This window comes from Lynx rufus, unplaced genomic scaffold (assembly GCF_022079265.1).
Source record: "Lynx rufus isolate CCGP_SWC_20201006 ecotype Redwood Valley unplaced genomic scaffold, mLynRuf1.p SCAF_7, whole genome shotgun sequence".
NCBI lineage: Eukaryota > Metazoa > Chordata > Mammalia > Carnivora > Felidae > Lynx > Lynx rufus.
The window spans coordinates 62,416,240-62,433,680 of NW_025814889.1; the positions used below are offsets into that span (position 1 = coordinate 62,416,240).

The following is a 17,441-nucleotide window of genomic DNA, read 5'->3' on the forward strand; positions in this document are numbered from 1 at the left end:
AAGAGTAGGAATGAGAGCCACTCAGAATAAGGAGAGAATGCTAAAGAAAAAGTGTAAGTAAATTTTAGGGGTGCCTGGGTGGCTCAGTTGGTTAAGCATCTGACTTTGGCTCAGGGCATGATCTCACAGTTTGTGAGTTCGAGCCCCACATCCGGCTCTGTGCTGACAGCTCAGAGCCTGGAGCCTCCTTCAGATTCTGTGTCTCCCTTTCTCTCTGCCTCTCCCCTGCTCACTCACTGGTGCTCTCTCTCTCTCTCTCAAAAGTAAATAAATATTTAAAAAAAATTTTTTTTTAATTTTAGAGGGGAGGTTAAAGATGATTAAGTCTCCTCAAAACCAAATTTTCACAATGTTCAGAGAAACATAAAATGAGGACACAATCTATATTATCATTTTAAATAATTTTAAATTTGCATCCCCATGCTAGAAATCATCAAGAAGTTATGCAAGCTTGCATACAAGGGTGAAAGGGAGACTAAAGTGAGAAAAGAGTCCAAGACATAATTTATTTCATGGGACAGAGAAGTTTATATTAGGAAACAAGGAAAGTCCCTAATTCAGAGTAAGAGAGGAAACAGTGATAAAAGATAGTAAGACACCCAAGGAAGAAGCAGTCTCTACCCTAGAAGCACTTTCAGGAGTTCAATCAAGTGCCAGAGACCACATGGTGAGGACATTCCAAAGCAGTGTTATTCCTAGCTCTTATGTGGCATGGACAGTGTTCTAAGTTAAGCAAGAATACTGCCACAGCTGGTTGCTAATGAGGATGGTCACATGAGCTAAAGAAAGAGGAGTTACCCTAGCTCAATTTAGCCTGTCAAAACAAACACAGAAAAGAAAATTTGGGAGGGCCCTGGTGGACCACTCCACTATCCTGGACCAAATACCGACTTCTTCCTTCCTCTTCAAAAGCATCTTAAGCTCTAACATGATTTAAAAGAAACACAATATAGGGGCACCTGGGTGGCTCAGTCGGTTAAGCATCCAACTTCAGTTCAAGTCATGATCTTATGGTTCATGAGTTTGAGCCCCATGTTGAGTTCTGTGCTGACAGCTCAGAGCCTAGAGACTGCTTCAGATTCTGTCTCCCTCTCTCTCTCTGTCCGCTGCTCATGCTCTGTCTCTCTCTCTCTCAAAAATAAGGATTAAAAAAAAAAAGAAAGAAACACAGCATATCTAAATCTATACCCTTTCATCTAGGTATGAAAAAAAAAGTGTGTGTGTTGGAGAAGGTGGGTCAGATAGGAACTGACATAACTCAAGTCTATTTCAACTCTCAATCACTTAATGGGCCACTTTATATCCCTAATCTAAAATTAGACAAGAAAATAAATAAATAAATGAATGTATAAAAAGATTCATTAACTTGAAAAAAGTGGTCAATCTCAAGTATGAGGGCTAATTTTCCTCTATGATACCATTGCTAGGAATAAGAAAAGTGTTAAGTTTTTCTAATTATTTCTCACCGACATTTAGCATCATGCAGACAGGAAAAAAATGGAATGATCTATGAGATATTAAAGATATAGAATATAATCATTGAATTTTAAAATATAATGAAGGCACTGAAAAGAAGATAGGTCATGCTGGATCAAGGTAATTTCTCAGAACTCAGAGAAGTATGAAATACACATCTAATGTAAGAATTGATAAGAATATTGAGAACCACTCCATGAGATTCAGCATCATACAAGAATTTTAAAAAGCAGAGGTAAAACCATTGCTTTAAACAAAATTAAAGCAGATAAACAAGCCCAAAAGTGTGTGTGTGTGTGTATATGAGTGTGTATATGTGTGTGTGTGTGTGTGTGTGTGTATACATATATATATATACACACATAAACTTTAAAATTCAGATCATTAAGATCAACAAGAACCAAAGAACAAACAAAAACAAAAAAATCCACACCCAAAGGGGATCCACACCTGGATATATGGGATAAATATGTGAATTGCAAAAGTAAAAGAAAAAAGCATTCAAGCATGAAAAGGTTATACGTGAAGGAAAAAATAATTGCATCAGAAAACAATGAAGGAAGGTCTATAAAGTTCTGAATACAAAACACCATATCCTGAGCTAAACTCACATGTATGAAGAACAGAACAACGTAGGCAGTTGTGCTAGAGTCCATAAAATATAACCCACATATTCTTACTGATTAAGAAGTCTCAAAAAGTCCTTCTGCAAAATGATAAAAAATAAAGAATGGTAGAAAATAAAAGCAATAAAACAGAGTTAAAACAGTAATTATTCTTAATAGTATGAAATGTAATACAAACATAAGTGTCTAATAATTATCGAGATCTACATCTCTAGATACTAGTTTAATATGTGATAACATGGTACCTGAATGTGTAAGGTACCTAACCTCATAAAAAAGTACTGTGAAATCAGTTTTTTTGAGTGAGAATACAGGAGTTAGGGAGCAGAGAGATTCAGCGTGGCAATAACAAAGTTGTCTTTTCTTTAGAAATCTCTACTTAAAAAGTGTGTTTCAAAAGGCATAAATATATTTTATTGCTATAAGCTACAAATAATTGGGTAATCAAAACTGACCTAAAGGCTTCCTTTTTTTTTTTTTTTCCCATGAAATTCAGCTACTTCTAATCCTTCTCCATCACCTTTAGTCTTCACTTTGCAATTTGCTTAAAGAAGTGTTCACAACTGTCAATGATAAACAAAAGAACTCAAGAATGCATGGATAAACGTAAGTACCACAATGCCAACAAAGCAGTGAGCAACTCAAAGGGGCTGGGAGTTCCATTCCTTATTCCCTAAAGCTTCTTTAGAACTGGTTATCATGACTTATTATCACCTGCTCCTGTAATGTGTTTTACCTGCCCCTGTCATGTGGTGGTGTTTCTGATAAATTGGTTATACACAACTCGTACTCTGCCAACAGTAGAAGAATGTCAGGATTTCACTAACTTTGGGAAATGGAAATATGAAGAAGAGAGAAGTAAATGCATAGAAAATTTCTCCTCTAGATATTGCTTCATTCTTGATTATGATAAGAGAAATACAGCTGAAACATTTCTAGACTTAAATTTGGTAAAGGTACAATACAAATAGGACAGAATTTCCAAATCATTCCAAATCATTCGAAGAAAAGAAGAAAATTTCATCATTAAAGCAACTATAAGAAAAGAGAAAACTATTAGGAAGCATTAACAAAAAATATAAAACACAAATAAGGTTATAAAACAGACTTTACAGCCTTATCCAATTAACAATGGTTATCTCAAGACTTTGGGATTAGATATAACTCCCCCCCACAAATCTTCGTAAAGAATATGGATTACTTTTGAATAAAAAAAAAGAGTCTAGCTCATACAAAACTAAAAGCAAATATCAAAACTGTCTTCAAGAAAACAATACCTCAAAGCATATTAATTTAAAAAAACATGTGCATTAAACTTACTGGTTCATAAACTAGACCGTCGGCAGATGCAACCATTGTTTCTGCTAAATCCAATACATCTGCTCCAACATCTGCATAAAAAAATTAGAAGTTTTACATCCTATGTTCAGAGCCAAACTATATCTGATATAAATTAACAAACAGAGATGACTAACAGAAAATTCAAACATATATAATCATTTGCCTATACCACTTATTTGTTCAAATAAGTAGCATTACATAGTTTTGGTGGAAAGTGTTCCAAAATACTTCTGGAAAGTATTCCAAAAAATCGATAATACTTTTTCTAGTTCTTGTTCAGTAAATACCATGAAATGTAATGTAATTTCATATTCTTATAGTAAAAAGTGTAAACTCACTTCACTGAAGAGCTTTGCAAAAATGGTCAAGAACCTAATCACAAGTACTAAATGGCTGGTATATGAAATATTAAATACAAGAATTATTTTTAGAAATTAAAAGAAATTTTAGGAGAAAACTACTGATGACTTTTTAAAAATCAACAAATAGAAAAAGTTTATTTTGAAAAGACTAAAATTTTAATGGTATGCAAACATCTAAAATAAAGCAAAATATGATATATTCAGTAATAACACAGACTCATAAATATGTGTTTCTTTACTCCTAAAACAACTACCATAAGGAAAAATAAATGAAAAAAGAGATTTAAAGTTTTTCTCAATGAAATCTCCCAGAAATTAATCTCCTTAATTAGATAAAACTATTTCACAGTTAAAAAACTTTTATGTGAAATACTAACTTCTTTGTCTTCACATTTTAGGCAGTAATTCAAAAGATATCTTTCATGCAAAAGCATCCTCATTTTTGACAGCAATACTGATTTAAACATTATCTATCTAGCATATTAACATTTTTCTACTTCTAGCAGTATAATCAAATGAAGCAACAAGAAAACAGAAAAAAGTATCATCATTATTAAGTTAAAAGACTTGAATCCATATTTTAATATGCATAAGTAAAAGTAAAGAGTAGTAAACCAAAACAGTCAAACAGGATATGTTTGTAGAGGATGGGTGTAAAACTGGTACTCCAAATAAGAAATAAATGATACACCCAAATTAGAACTGTAACTCACAAGAATTTCTTCCGATTTTCTTTTTAATTATACTAATATGAAAGCTAAATCTCCTTTTTATGGAGAAGAAATTTAAAGAATATAAGCTGGGTAAAAAAATAACTTGCATTATTAAATAACATTACCATAGCATTTTAAGATATCATAAAGGAAAAAATAAAGCTAAGGCACCACCAGTGGTTTTACTTATTAGCAATTGTTTAAAACATAAACAATAAATGGATTCATCAAGTTAATGTGTACTTACATTGACACTTCATAGCAACAGTAATATCTATATTGATTCTCAATTTGCTAAAAGACAAAAAGAAAGTATTAGTATTGCCAAGTGATCAACAAAATATAAGAAATATAAATCAACTGCTCTATGAAAACTCAGATTTCAAACAGAATAAAATATGTTGATTAGAAACTGGATAGGAGCCTGGGTGGCTCAGTCTGTTAAGAGTCCGACTCCAGCTCGGGTTACGGACTCACATTTCGTGAATACGAGCCCCGCATCAGGCTCTGTGCTGACAGCTCAGAGCCTAGACCCTGCTTCAGATTCTAGGTCTCCCTCTCTCTCTGCCCCTCCCCTGCTTGCAATCTCTCTCTCACTCTCTCTCAAAAATAAAGATTAAAAAGTAATTAAAAAATAAATAAATAACTGGATAGCATTTATTATGGCCAACACAAAGGCATTTTGAAAGTAAAAATTCTATTTTGCAATTCTAAAAGCCTTTCTGATGTCACAGGTTTTTAACACAATATCCTTTAATTCAATAATGGTAATTCAACAAACTCAACAATAACTCCAAGCAACTCAGAAAAGTCTACCTCTGTTTACATAAACCTTATATAGAATATTCTTTTGAAAACGTAAAACTTTCCAAATCAAGAGTAAGGAATTACAAGTCTTTCTCCTCTATTTATCAGATAAATATCATATATCAGGCATTATGCCTGATGCCCTACAAATATTAAATTTTTATTCCCTATCATGGACCTATAAAGTATACAGCTTCACAGTTTTGCAGATAAGCCGGTGGTGTTCAAAGCAGCCTAAATGCCTGACTGAAGTGGTATATTGAAAACTAGGTCTGTGTGGCTCAGGGTAAATGCACAAACTACCAGAAAAAGAAAAAAAAACAACAGTATGATGTTTAAAATTTTGCATGGCCTTTAAAAAAGGCTCAGTCAATGCCTTATTTTCAAATCAAATTAATTTTCAAGTATCAAAATTAATCAATCATCAGTGAATAACAGAATGAGTACAATCATATCAGTCCCATCCTGTACTTCCAAACAAAACCTTTTTCATTCTAATCATTTTATCTTGTTTCAATAGGAATTACAGATTTTTGGAGCTTCCATAGAGTGTTAAAACTGTCTAGAGTTCAAACTGTGCTCCAAATGACTCAGGAGATGCTGTAGGAACCAGAGAATAAGGTGAAGTGGCCAAGCTTCTGGGCATCCCCACTCGGCTTACATGGTAACCTATGAAATACTTCATTGGAAAAAAAGCAAAAAGTGATTCACTGGTGCTTAAAACAACAAACTCTTTGAAAACTAATGGTATCAAGAATAATACTCATACTATAGACAAAGAAACTGAGGCCCAAAAGAAGTCAGTTGTGTTATCTGCCCAAGGTTACACAGCAATTTACAAATACTGCCTTACTTAATTCTCATTAACCCCATGAGGAAGATGCTATAATTATCCCCATTTTATGAAAAAGGAGACTAAAGCACATGCAAATATAGATTTAGTAACTTCCTGAAAGTCACATAGCTAGTAAACGGCAGAGCTGGAATAGGAACTGAGAAGTAAATGTCCCCCTCCCCACCCCTGCCCACCATCCAATGCAGTCTTTTTTTTTTTTTTTTTTTTTACATTTACTTATTTTTGAGAGACAGAGACAGAGCACAATTGGGGGAGGGGCAGAGATGGAAGGAGGCACAGAATCCAAAGCAGGCTCCAGGCTCTGAGCTGTCAGCACAGAGCCCGATGTGGGGCTCCAACTCACCAACTGTGAGATCATGACCTGAGCCAAAGTTGGACGTTTAAGCGACTGACCCATCCAGGCGCCCCCCCAGTGCAGTCTTACTATTATAAACCTGTTATCTTCAATCATTAAAAAATCCAAATACAAATAAATTAAAGAATATATTTTCAAAGGTTTAAAGATGACACTATTTACATTAAAATTTTATTTAGATGTAATTTATATAAATCTAGTTTTAAGCATACACAATGTAGCTTTTAGACACTTTTCCAGCTCACACAAGTCAGTAAGATAGTTCAAAATCTAAAGAGTAAACAGTTTCAAAACATTAAACAATTTCTACCATTAAAACACCTAAATATATATTATGTCCTCCTAACCTTTTTTATACAAGTGCATATTAATTCAAGAAAATCTCTTTTAGAATTTAACCAGGATTGAAATGATTCTAAAATATTTCACCTAATGCATGCAATTAAAGAGAATTTTCCAGTACTATTTCTTCATAACTAAAATAAACCACATATAAAAAGTTAGAAAAATTTTAAAAAAGAAGGTATGTTATCTTCAAAACAATTTGAGTCTAAAAGTATTTCAAGAAGAAAAAAGAAGTTACCTAGAAAAATCCTTATCTACTTCATATTCATACTTCATCCATGTATCTTGATATACTGAAAATTCCATTATGGTTAATAAAGCCATAGTGGTAAATGCTATTAGAGAAACTGAGAAAGCAAACAAACAAAACAGAATTAAAACAATTTTTAAAAAGGAAACAATGGGGAAACTATTTTAAGTGGGATTAAAATTAGCAAAGAAAGCCCTTATAAGATTGCCACGTAAATGGATACTACTATAAAAGGCTTTTCTTAAAATATTCACATAGATTTCTAAAATAGTTAAAAAATGAGGATTTACTGAGCACAAACATAAACACAGCACTTCTACTATTGAGAAAACATTTTATCTCAGCAGTACTAAAGGTATCTCTCACTAAATAGATTTGCCAAAATTTTACCACGCACAAAATTGTTCTTTTCTAATGTACAGCAGTGTCATAGATATGATAAATGATGAAAGTAAGCATAGTTTTACAGTACAAATGTGAAAGAAGTACCCTCATAATTAAAAATGCATCATCCATGCCTGTAGCCCAACCTATAACAAACAAAATTAGACTAATTCCTAGTTTAAATTGCTAATTCCTAATTCCTAGTCTAAATTCCTAGACTAATTCCTAAGCGATAACAATCTGTGTGCCAGAAACTCATATAACATTTCCAAATCTCTAATAAAACTCTCATCTACTTTAGAATCTCCCAAATGTATCACTTCATTTATAAAAACAGGCAAATGATTTGACAAAAATAAGAGAACTATCAGATATTATGACATAACACACTTAAAATGGATCATGCAACAACTTGCACTGTTTTCATTAATAAAACTTAATTGCAGGTTAGAAATAGCAAACCCCTTACTATACTTTACCAAATGAAATATCAATCTTATGTGAAATATGCTATTTTATTAGCTCTTCATGGGGAAAGAAATAATAGTAAATACTGTCATAGTTGCATATTTTTCTCATATATTTCGTATTTATTTATTTTATTTAATAAATACTCCTATGTGTAACAGGTACTGTTTTAAACATTTTATAAATATTAATTTATTTAATCACTAAAGTAACCTTGCCAGGGAAATACTGATACCATCCCCATTTCATGGAAGAAAAAACTAAAGCATAGATGGATTAAGTTAACTTCCTCAAAGTCAGGTACTTAGGATGGGGAAGAGGTGGGATTTAAATCCAGACAGTCTGGTTCTAGAGTCAAAGCTCTTAACTATTACCTCATGCTGCCCTTCTCCAACAATGTGAAACTTAAGAATTTCTGTTATAATGTTTAAATTGATTTATTCTTAACCAAAGTAGAACTCAAGCAGTTCAACATTAAATAACTACCTCCAAGTTCAATTCTATTTATATATAATTATACATAACTCAAGAGCACCAAAGCAGTAAAATTGGATTAAGTTGTTCAGTAATGTTTTAATAAATACTGCTAAATGCATAGACTGCTATGGGTTAGATGCCAAAGAGAATATATATGACAATAAAATTAGGACAGTGTGACATGAGGACGGAGCAGTCACAGGTATGCAATTCACTGATGAGTTCCTCATGGCTACATTTCTGTATGAGCTGACTGGCTCACCAAGAAGTTGCACTTAGTAAGGGAGTTTTAATCTGAACTGATACTTACCTGTACCCCCACTGGCTGAAGTCTCTACATAGCTGTCAGGAACCTTTGGAAAGGCATCCAACTCTTTCACCAAACTCAAGGTTTTTTTCCGATTCAGTCGCCTCATCTTCAGGAAAACCTTCTTCTTCTTTCATATAGTCATGCTAAGGAATAAATGATGAATAAATGAATCCTCCAAAAAAGATACAAAGGTTTCTTTTAATTTTAGGTAAGTAACAAATGTTCTTGAAACAACTTAACAATCTCATTCCTCCTTGAGAAAAACACCTTAACACTTAGCTGAACCTCACCTTTCTCCATCTCACTCTGACAAAAAAATACTAATGAAAGGCAATTTATACACACAAACACATTAAACAGCAAAAAAGTGAAAAGTACTTGACATTCATAATACTTAAATGTATAAATTAAAATAAGAAATAACTTTCCTTCTATTAAATTAACAAATATATTAATATATTCCCACTAATAGATTACAGTGAAGTAAATAAAATAGGCACACTCATCTATATTGCTAGCAAGAATATAAATATTCACCACTACCCTTTTGACTAAGTGAATTCCCTTTTTAGGAAGGTATCCTAAAATAATAATCTGGTGTCACTAAAACTTTGATTGAAAGGATAATTTTCCTTTTTTTTTTTATTTTTTAATGTTTATTTATTTTTGAGAGGGAGAGAGACACAAGGTGATTGGGGGAGGGGCAGAGAGAGAGGGAGACACAGAATTTGAAGCAGGATCCAGGCTCTGAGCTGTCATCACAGAGCCTGGTGTGGGGTTCAAATTCATGAACCGTGAGATCTTGACCTGAATCAAAGTCAGATGTTTAATCGTCTGAGCCATCCAGGCGCCCTATGAGGATAATTTTCATGTCATTTTAAAATACTGAAGCTAGAAACAAATATCTGGTAGTCAATATAAAAACTATAGTGAATTAAAAGCTCTGAATCTATGTAAACACTGAAAATCTTAAAAAAGAAAACATTTAATGACAGGAAAATACTCATATACATTAGGAAAAGACTAGAAGGTCATACATATAGTTTCATGGGAAACAAAAGGAAAATTTTACAAGAAACTGATTCAAAGTCTATATGCAAAAATGTTAAAAGTAGATCATGGGAGGATTTTACTGTCTTTTTTAAGAAAATTTTGGACTTTCCAAATTAGTTTTAAATAAATTAAATAAATAAATAAATAAAATATTTAAAATAAAATAAGTATGTATTGAAATAAAAATATTTAAAAATGGACTGCTTGGTATTCTTTTTTTGATCAGTATGCCAACTATATCTAAAATATGTTACAAAGCCATGAAAATAACTGAATTCTCAAATATCTGTGTAACTTTTGTAAGACTATTGGTGATGCTATAAAGCATTACCAAAAATCAAAGCTGTATTACTAAAATCAGCACCTAACGGAATAAATCAAATAGTTGTGGAAGTCACTAAAAGAAAAAGAAGGTCTCTAGAAGAAAGCACAAAGACTTGTCTGAAATCCATGGGTAGGATTAATACAGAAAGAATAGGCCATATAAAGGGCATTCATGAAGAAAAAGGAGAGTCTGACAAGTAAAAACTGGCAGTGATCATGAACACTGTCCAAAAGACACTAGTCCCTAACCAGGGGCACTACTAATCAGTCCTAAAGTGAAGTTTGGATGCAAAAATAGACTTATTTCATTTGCCATTAAAAACATCCAACTAACTTCTCTTTTCTATTCCATAAACACAACGTGGCCTTCAGATTATAATTTTGGTTCTCATGTGTATGTTTTTCTTAAGGAAAAAAGAGACACGTAGACAAGACAGATGAATTTCTGATCCCCATAACAGTTATAAAACTGGTATTCTCATTTGTAAATTATGCTTCTGTTTGTAAGCATAAGCTGTGCTCCCTAAGTTTGTTCAACTCTGAGCAATCACATTTATTTTCTGTACCTGCTTAGTGGTAACTGCACCAAGACCGATCCTTCTTCAATCTTTCAATTTCTGCTCATTTGTTCCTATTGGGGTTAAATATTAAACACGTTCAAACCGCTTGTCTTTAAAACGAAACTCTGCATTTAAGATCAAGTCCAACTCCAACTATAGATCTCTGGCTGCTTATCTATAAACCAAACTTAAAAGGATGAATTGTCAGGGCACCTGGCTGCGACTCACAGGGCATGTGACTCTTGATCTCAGGGTGAGTTCGAGCCTCACATTAGGGGTAGAGTTTACTTTAAAAACAAAAAAAAAGAATGAATTGTCCCCATTTGTACAGTGTGACTACTTCCTCACTACATGTTCATCTCGTAACTAAATTTGCTGTAAGTCATGAACAACTTTTTTTTTAATGTTTATTTATTTATTTTTGAGAGAGAGAGAGAAAGAATGAGAACAGGGGAGGAGCAGAGAGAGAAGAAGACAGAATCTGAATCAGGCTCCAGGCTCTGAGCTGTCACCAAAGAGCCCAACATGGGGCTTGAACTCACGGACCACAAGATCGTGACCTGAGCCTAAGTCGGACACTCAACTGACTGAGCCACCCAACCACCCCATGAACAACTTCTTCAGTATAAAATTCTATGGACGCTTTCTAGTCCTTACCTAATTTTGCCTCTGAAAAAATAGTTTATCACTTCTTGTTCATCTTGAAACAGCATCTTACCTTGCCTTAAATAATACTATATTCCTGATTTTCATTCTATCTCTAAGACCTTTGGTTTACTATGCAGATTCTTCCACTCAGATTCAGCTCTAGGCCCTCCTCCGACTCTCTTTCCTAGTGATCTCCCCTCCCTTCAATTTCCATTTATATGCCCATTCTTCTCAAATCTTTATTCCCAGTACAAATCTCTCCGCAGACATATATTTTTGCTTTCTATGATATTTTCATGGGGTCATTCCAAAGGCAATTCAGACTCAATTAATTGCTTGTTTAATTTTCTGTTTTCTCCACTCTAATGTTAGGGCAGGAACCCTAACTTGATCTGTGTATTTCCAATGCCTGGCACAGCGGTATACAATAAATATGAAAGGAAAGAAAAAAAGAAAGGTGGGACATTCCCCAAAATATGAAGGAAGGAAATTTTCCCAGAAATACCTATGATAGCACAGCTTACCAATCAAAACAGTTAAGATAAGTAAATATATAAAAATATAAGATCCACAAGGAGAGGAATTTTTGTTTTTTTCATTATAGTAGTCCTAGTACCTAGAACAGTGGTTGGCACATAATAGGTATAGCATGGCTGAGCAAATGACAAAACTGAATTTTACTCCTAAACTTGCTATATTTTTATAAGTTTTATAAATATGTTCTTTTATATTATATATAAATATAAAGATATGACAAGCAGCTAGTAAGTTTTATAAACTTCTAACAATTCACACAGCTTATTCAGCACTCCTCCTACCTGGCTACCTCCCCGCCTCCATCTAGCATTTTCCATTCCTGTTTTCCATGATTACTCTTCTAGAATGGAGCACCTTGCCACTCTGCTACTCCTCCTGTCCCATTCCTGTTAGTCCAGCACTAACCTGCATCATCAAAGAAACTCATTCTATCTCCAATACTTGCCACTCTACTCTACAGAGCCACTGTTCTGGTATGAACAAGTTGTCCAATAACTTGTTTTTCTGAAAGCAATCCTTTTATCTGCTTTCTTCATGACACTTGACATTCTCCTGGTGGTAATGCCCTTCAAATCCTTACTTCATTTCTGAGACTCACCAGGTAAGGCAGTCGGTGTTTTATTATGATTTCTCAACCATTTCTTCCCTTTTCAAGTCTACTTCTAATAATAATAAACACAGGGGTGCCTGGGTGACTCAGTATGTTGAACATCTGGCTCTTGATTTCAGCCCAGGTCATGATCTCATGGTTTGAGAGTTCAAGCCCCATATCAGGCTCTGCACTGTCAGTGCAGAGCTTGTTTGGGATTCTCTCCCTCCCTCCCTGTCTGCCCACCCCCCACTCATGCACATGCACTCTCTCTCAAAAATAAATAAATCTTTAAAAAAATAATAATGAACACATATACTACCCAGAATTATAGCTTTCATATTTTACGTTAGGTATTATTTGAATTATTTATTTATTCATTTAATCCTCTAAACGACTCTATAAAGATGATACTATTTTTATTCTCATTTATAGATAAGGAAACTGAGGCACAGAACAGTCAGGTAGTATCTGCAGGGACACACAGCAAGTGGTAGAACCTGTATTCGAACCCAAACAACTTGGCTCCAGAGTCCATGCTCCAAACCACAGTGCACACTGATACTTCAGTACTTGTGATCATCTTCTAGTAACGTCTGGATCTATTTAAAATTTCCTTAGTAACTTTAGCACCTGGATCATTCAATATGCTTCTCTTCTTCCCCATTCCTTCACAGTCCTTTGCAAGTCATGACCCTATGACACTCATCCTGTGGCATTTATTCACAATGATAATGCTTTTACCATGTAAATGTAACAGATTTTCTAAGCCAGTGACCTCCATCTATGCAAAGCCACACACAAGCGAGACCATTTTTGGCTTCTCTTAACTTTCAAAACAGCTCCATCTCCAAAATCCAAAACACTAGTTTTCCTCTCTGAGCAGAACCAATTATCCTTCCAGCTCTTTAATTTCCTAACTAGGACAGAATTTGTTCTTCATTTTCCCTGTGTTTTCAGTACATTGGACTTCTCCCCGTTCTCCAGGCCCACTGCTCCCATCCCCAATCTATTTCCTTCACCGTCTAGCTTGGTCAGCCACTTTTAAAAATGCATTTAGAAATACACCAAGTCACTGGTTTCCAGAAGTCACTGCCATGCTATTAGAAAATTTTCTGAACCTAAATAAAAAAAAAAAAAAATGAAACTTTCAAGCTAAATTTATTCAATTTAAAAATATTTTATTGGAGATTATTTCCTTCCTTTTTTATGTGTGTCAATTCTTTTATGAAATAATAAAAGTGGGTAATAGAGGTTTTCGTTTCTTTTGTTTTTGGATGTCCTGCTTTACTGAAATTAAAAACTGCAATTCTACATCAGTCCTCAAATCCAGCCTCTTTCCCTGTATTCCCTCTATATTTTGTGCTGGTCCACATAATCTAAAAATTTAGAAGCCATTGCATTAGAATTTTTTGCCCACTGGTTGGTGCTGCTCCTCATACTTTCCCAATGTCCAGACTGTTTTCTTCAATATCTGCCCTAAGCTGTCATGTATATTAAGAAGCAAACAAACAAAAAAAAGTCCTGGAACTCATTGATAATAGTTGAGACTAAGACAATGCTTTGAAAAACTGCATAAGAAATAAGAAACCACCTTTCATACCGGAACACAGACACACATTATCAACCCTCAATCTAAATAATGTCAACAAAGCCCATAGTTCATCACTGCATCCATTTGAATATGAGACTATAAAATGTTTTGCTAAAATTAAAACAGAGTTCATGACACCTTTTACAGTCTGCTCAATTAAGTTTACTTCTCCAAACAAAAATGGAGAAACAATTTTACTCCTGCTACCCACATTTTATGAGCTAACTTCTATTTTTAATATATATTTGGCAATATGAGAAATATTTAATTGGTTAATATATATGACCATGCTGTGGGTTGAACTGGGTCCCCTAAAAGGATACATGGAAGTCCTAATCTTGGTATTTGTGAATGGACCTTATGTGGAAATATGGTAGTTGAATCTTTGAAGATGTAATTAGTTAAGATGAGATCAACTGGATTAGGGTGGCCCAAAATCCAATGACTCTTGTTCTTATCAGAAGTCCATTTGAAGAGACACAACCAGGAGAGAATGCCACGTGAAGACAGCGGCAGAGATAAGAGTGATGCATCTACAAGCCAAGAAGAGCCAAGGAGTACCCAGGTGCTACAGGACGCAAGGAAGGTTCTTTCCTAGAACAGCCAGAGGGAACACGGCCTTGCCAAGACCTTGATTTCCGTCTGCTGGCCTCCAGAACTGTGAGATAATAAATGTCGACGTTTTTAAGCCATCCAGTTTATGGGAATTTGTGAGAGCAGCCCCGTGAAACTAATACAAGCCATTAATAAGAATGACAAAGGACACAAAACAGATATTATTCAGGCCATCAACAAACTTCAGAAACAAAAAGCAAAACTACTTATCTATAACTTTAAATTATTTGATTATATTGCATTAGAATACTTTACACTAAACATTTTTTATGAAAGATAACTTAGTTTCAATTGACAAATACTATCACCCAAAAGTACTTAATTCTTTTCACTTTACAACTTAGACCTTTTACAAGAGTTCTTGTTATTCTTAAAATTGTTTACACCAACATAATTCAAATAAACGTAATAACCTTCAAAGTTATTTTTAAAAAAGTACACTTGGAAGCTGAGTAAGGTGGTATAAATATGAATTTTGTGGTCAGAAAAACTTGGGTTACTACCTAGGCCCTTATTAGCTGTGACAATTTTGAAAAAATCCTCAGTATCACAGAATCCTCTATTACATTTTACTTTAAAAGGAGGGAGGGAGGCATAAAGGCTACCTCATAGTTTCTAACCAAGATAAAAAGGAGTCATTTGATAAATGTTTCTAATTTTCAAAAGAAATACAAACATTTGTAGGATACTTGAAATTTATGTTTAAGTCTTTGAGGAAAGTGGGATAGTATCTGAGGTTAGTTAATGTCACAAACAGAATGAAGATGATATAAAGTGATAGAAAAGCTAAGAGAAGAGACTGTAGAGTGATGGCAACACAATTTGGAAGTGCCTAGTAGCAATGTGAAGCAAGGACAAATATAATCCTCCTCAAATAATACACTGAGTATACTAACTACTGAATCAAAGTGTACAAAATTGAGGGACGCTTGCGTGGCTTAGTCAGTTAAGCATCTTACTCTTGGTTTCGGCTCAGGTCATGATCTCACATGCGGGTTCAAGCCCCACATCGGGCTCTGCCCTGACAGTAAAAAGCCTGCTTGGGATTCTCTCTCTCTTTCTCTCTCCCTGCCCCTCCCCCACTCACGCTCTCTGTCAAAAATAAATAAACTTTTTTTAAAAAAGTATACAAAACTGAAGTGGAAAAAGGTCAGGGACAGGAGAAATACATTTATAACAGAACGAGTATCTCCAAATGCAAGGAGAATGGGTTAACTAGCACCAAGAGCAGAAGTACTGACCTAGACTGTAATAAGACCATATGTAGTAGAAAGGAGCAATTTGTACCTCAGCAATTAATAGAGAATAACAGCTTAAGAAAGCAAGCAACTGGAAGATGGAGTTTAAAGACATATTAACCACATAAAAGAAGAGTGTTTAATCACTTTAGGGATCAGAAAGAAATTACTTTAAAAAGTGTCTTCTTCGGGGGCACCTGGGTGGCTCAGTCAGTTGAGCCATGACATGGGCTCAGGTCCTGATGCAGTTTGAAGAAGCCCCGTTCTTCAGGCTTGCTGCTGTCAGCCTGTCAGCGCAGAGCTTGGATTCTCAGTCCCCCTCTCTTTGCCCTGCCCCCCCCACCTGCACTCTCAAAAATAAACAAACATCAAAAAAAAAAAAGTGTCTTCTTCAGTCTTTAATTTGACTAAGTACCAAGGTAACATCTTTTTTTTAATTTTTTTAATTTTTTTTTTAATGTTTATTTATTTTTGAGACAGAGAGAGAGCATGAACGGGGGAGGGCCAGAGAGAGAGGGAGACACAGAATCCGAAGCAGGCTCCAGGCTCTGAGCTGCCAGCACAGAGCCTGACGCGGGTCTGGAACTCACCGACTATGAGATCATGACCTGAGCCGAAGTCGGATGCTTAACCGACTGAGCCACCCAGGCGCCCCAGTAACATCTTAAGTAACTACAGAAGTTAGGAAACAGAAATATTAAAATAAGAAGAGCTAACATTTAATGCATGCTAACTATATGACAGGCATTGTTCTAAGTGCTTTGCATATTTTAACTCATTTAATCCTCACCAACTACCTTATAGAGTTAGGTATTATTATTCTTATTCCCATTGCAGATAAGGCAACTAAGACACAAAGAGGTTAACTTGCCTATTGTGACATTAAAAGACAGAAACAGAGTAAACACAGAAAAACTATTAAATAGGATTTGTTAGCTGCTAGACTGCCTAAGGTAATGTCTATTAAAAATAAGTTTCACCATTTCTTCCAATTAAACCATTAACCCCTAAATAAAATAAAATTTTTTCTTCTAATTCTTTTTTGATGTTCCAGGAGACGCCTGATTTCCTTTGAGAGATCTTTCAATCTTGATATATTTTTATGATCTGTACCCTCAAGCCATTTCAACTCAGTTGTGTACTACAGTTTACTATCAAAAAAAAAGCAAAACAAAACTCCTCTCCTCCTCCTCCCAAAACAATGAAATTTATTTTTTTTTCATGTTTTTCGAACTGGAATAACTGCACCAACTTAAAGATATCAATAAACAAAACAAGCAAACCTCCTGAATTTTTCAGTGAACAACCCTGGTTCATTTCTTTTAATGGCGATATACCAGAGTTTATATATCAGGCTAGGCAATTACTTAAATACAACTTCAAACATATTAATAACTCCTGTTTTTAAAGGTATCTTTAATTGCCTCTGAAAGCCAGTCTTGCAACATTTTAACAGACATTATGTAACTTTGCATGAAGTTCGAGGGCACTAAATCCCAAATACAAAAGTTAC

At 34.5% G+C, this 17,441-nt stretch overlaps 1 protein-coding gene across 3 annotated transcripts in view; it reads right to left on the reverse strand.

Moving 5' to 3' along the window:
• ERGIC2 (ERGIC and golgi 2) overlaps window positions 1–17,441 on the reverse strand; it is a 43,768-nt gene that overhangs the window by 25,560 nt on the left and 767 nt on the right. For 2 of the 3 annotated variants that reach the window (XM_047065739.1, XM_047065740.1), the window contains exons 2-6: window positions 10,714–10,778; window positions 8,771–8,913; window positions 7,120–7,228; window positions 4,766–4,812; window positions 3,423–3,493 (exon numbers count right to left, since the gene is read on the reverse strand). In XM_047065739.1, coding sequence (XP_046921695.1) covers window positions 3,423–3,493; window positions 4,766–4,812; window positions 7,120–7,228; window positions 8,771–8,876 — 333 coding nt within the window. In that variant the 5' untranslated portion in view covers window positions 8,877–8,913; window positions 10,714–10,778. The remainder of the gene's footprint in view (window positions 1–3,422; window positions 3,494–4,765; window positions 4,813–7,119; window positions 7,229–8,770; window positions 8,914–10,713; window positions 10,779–17,441) is intronic. The other variant, XM_047065741.1, reaches the window with a different exon arrangement.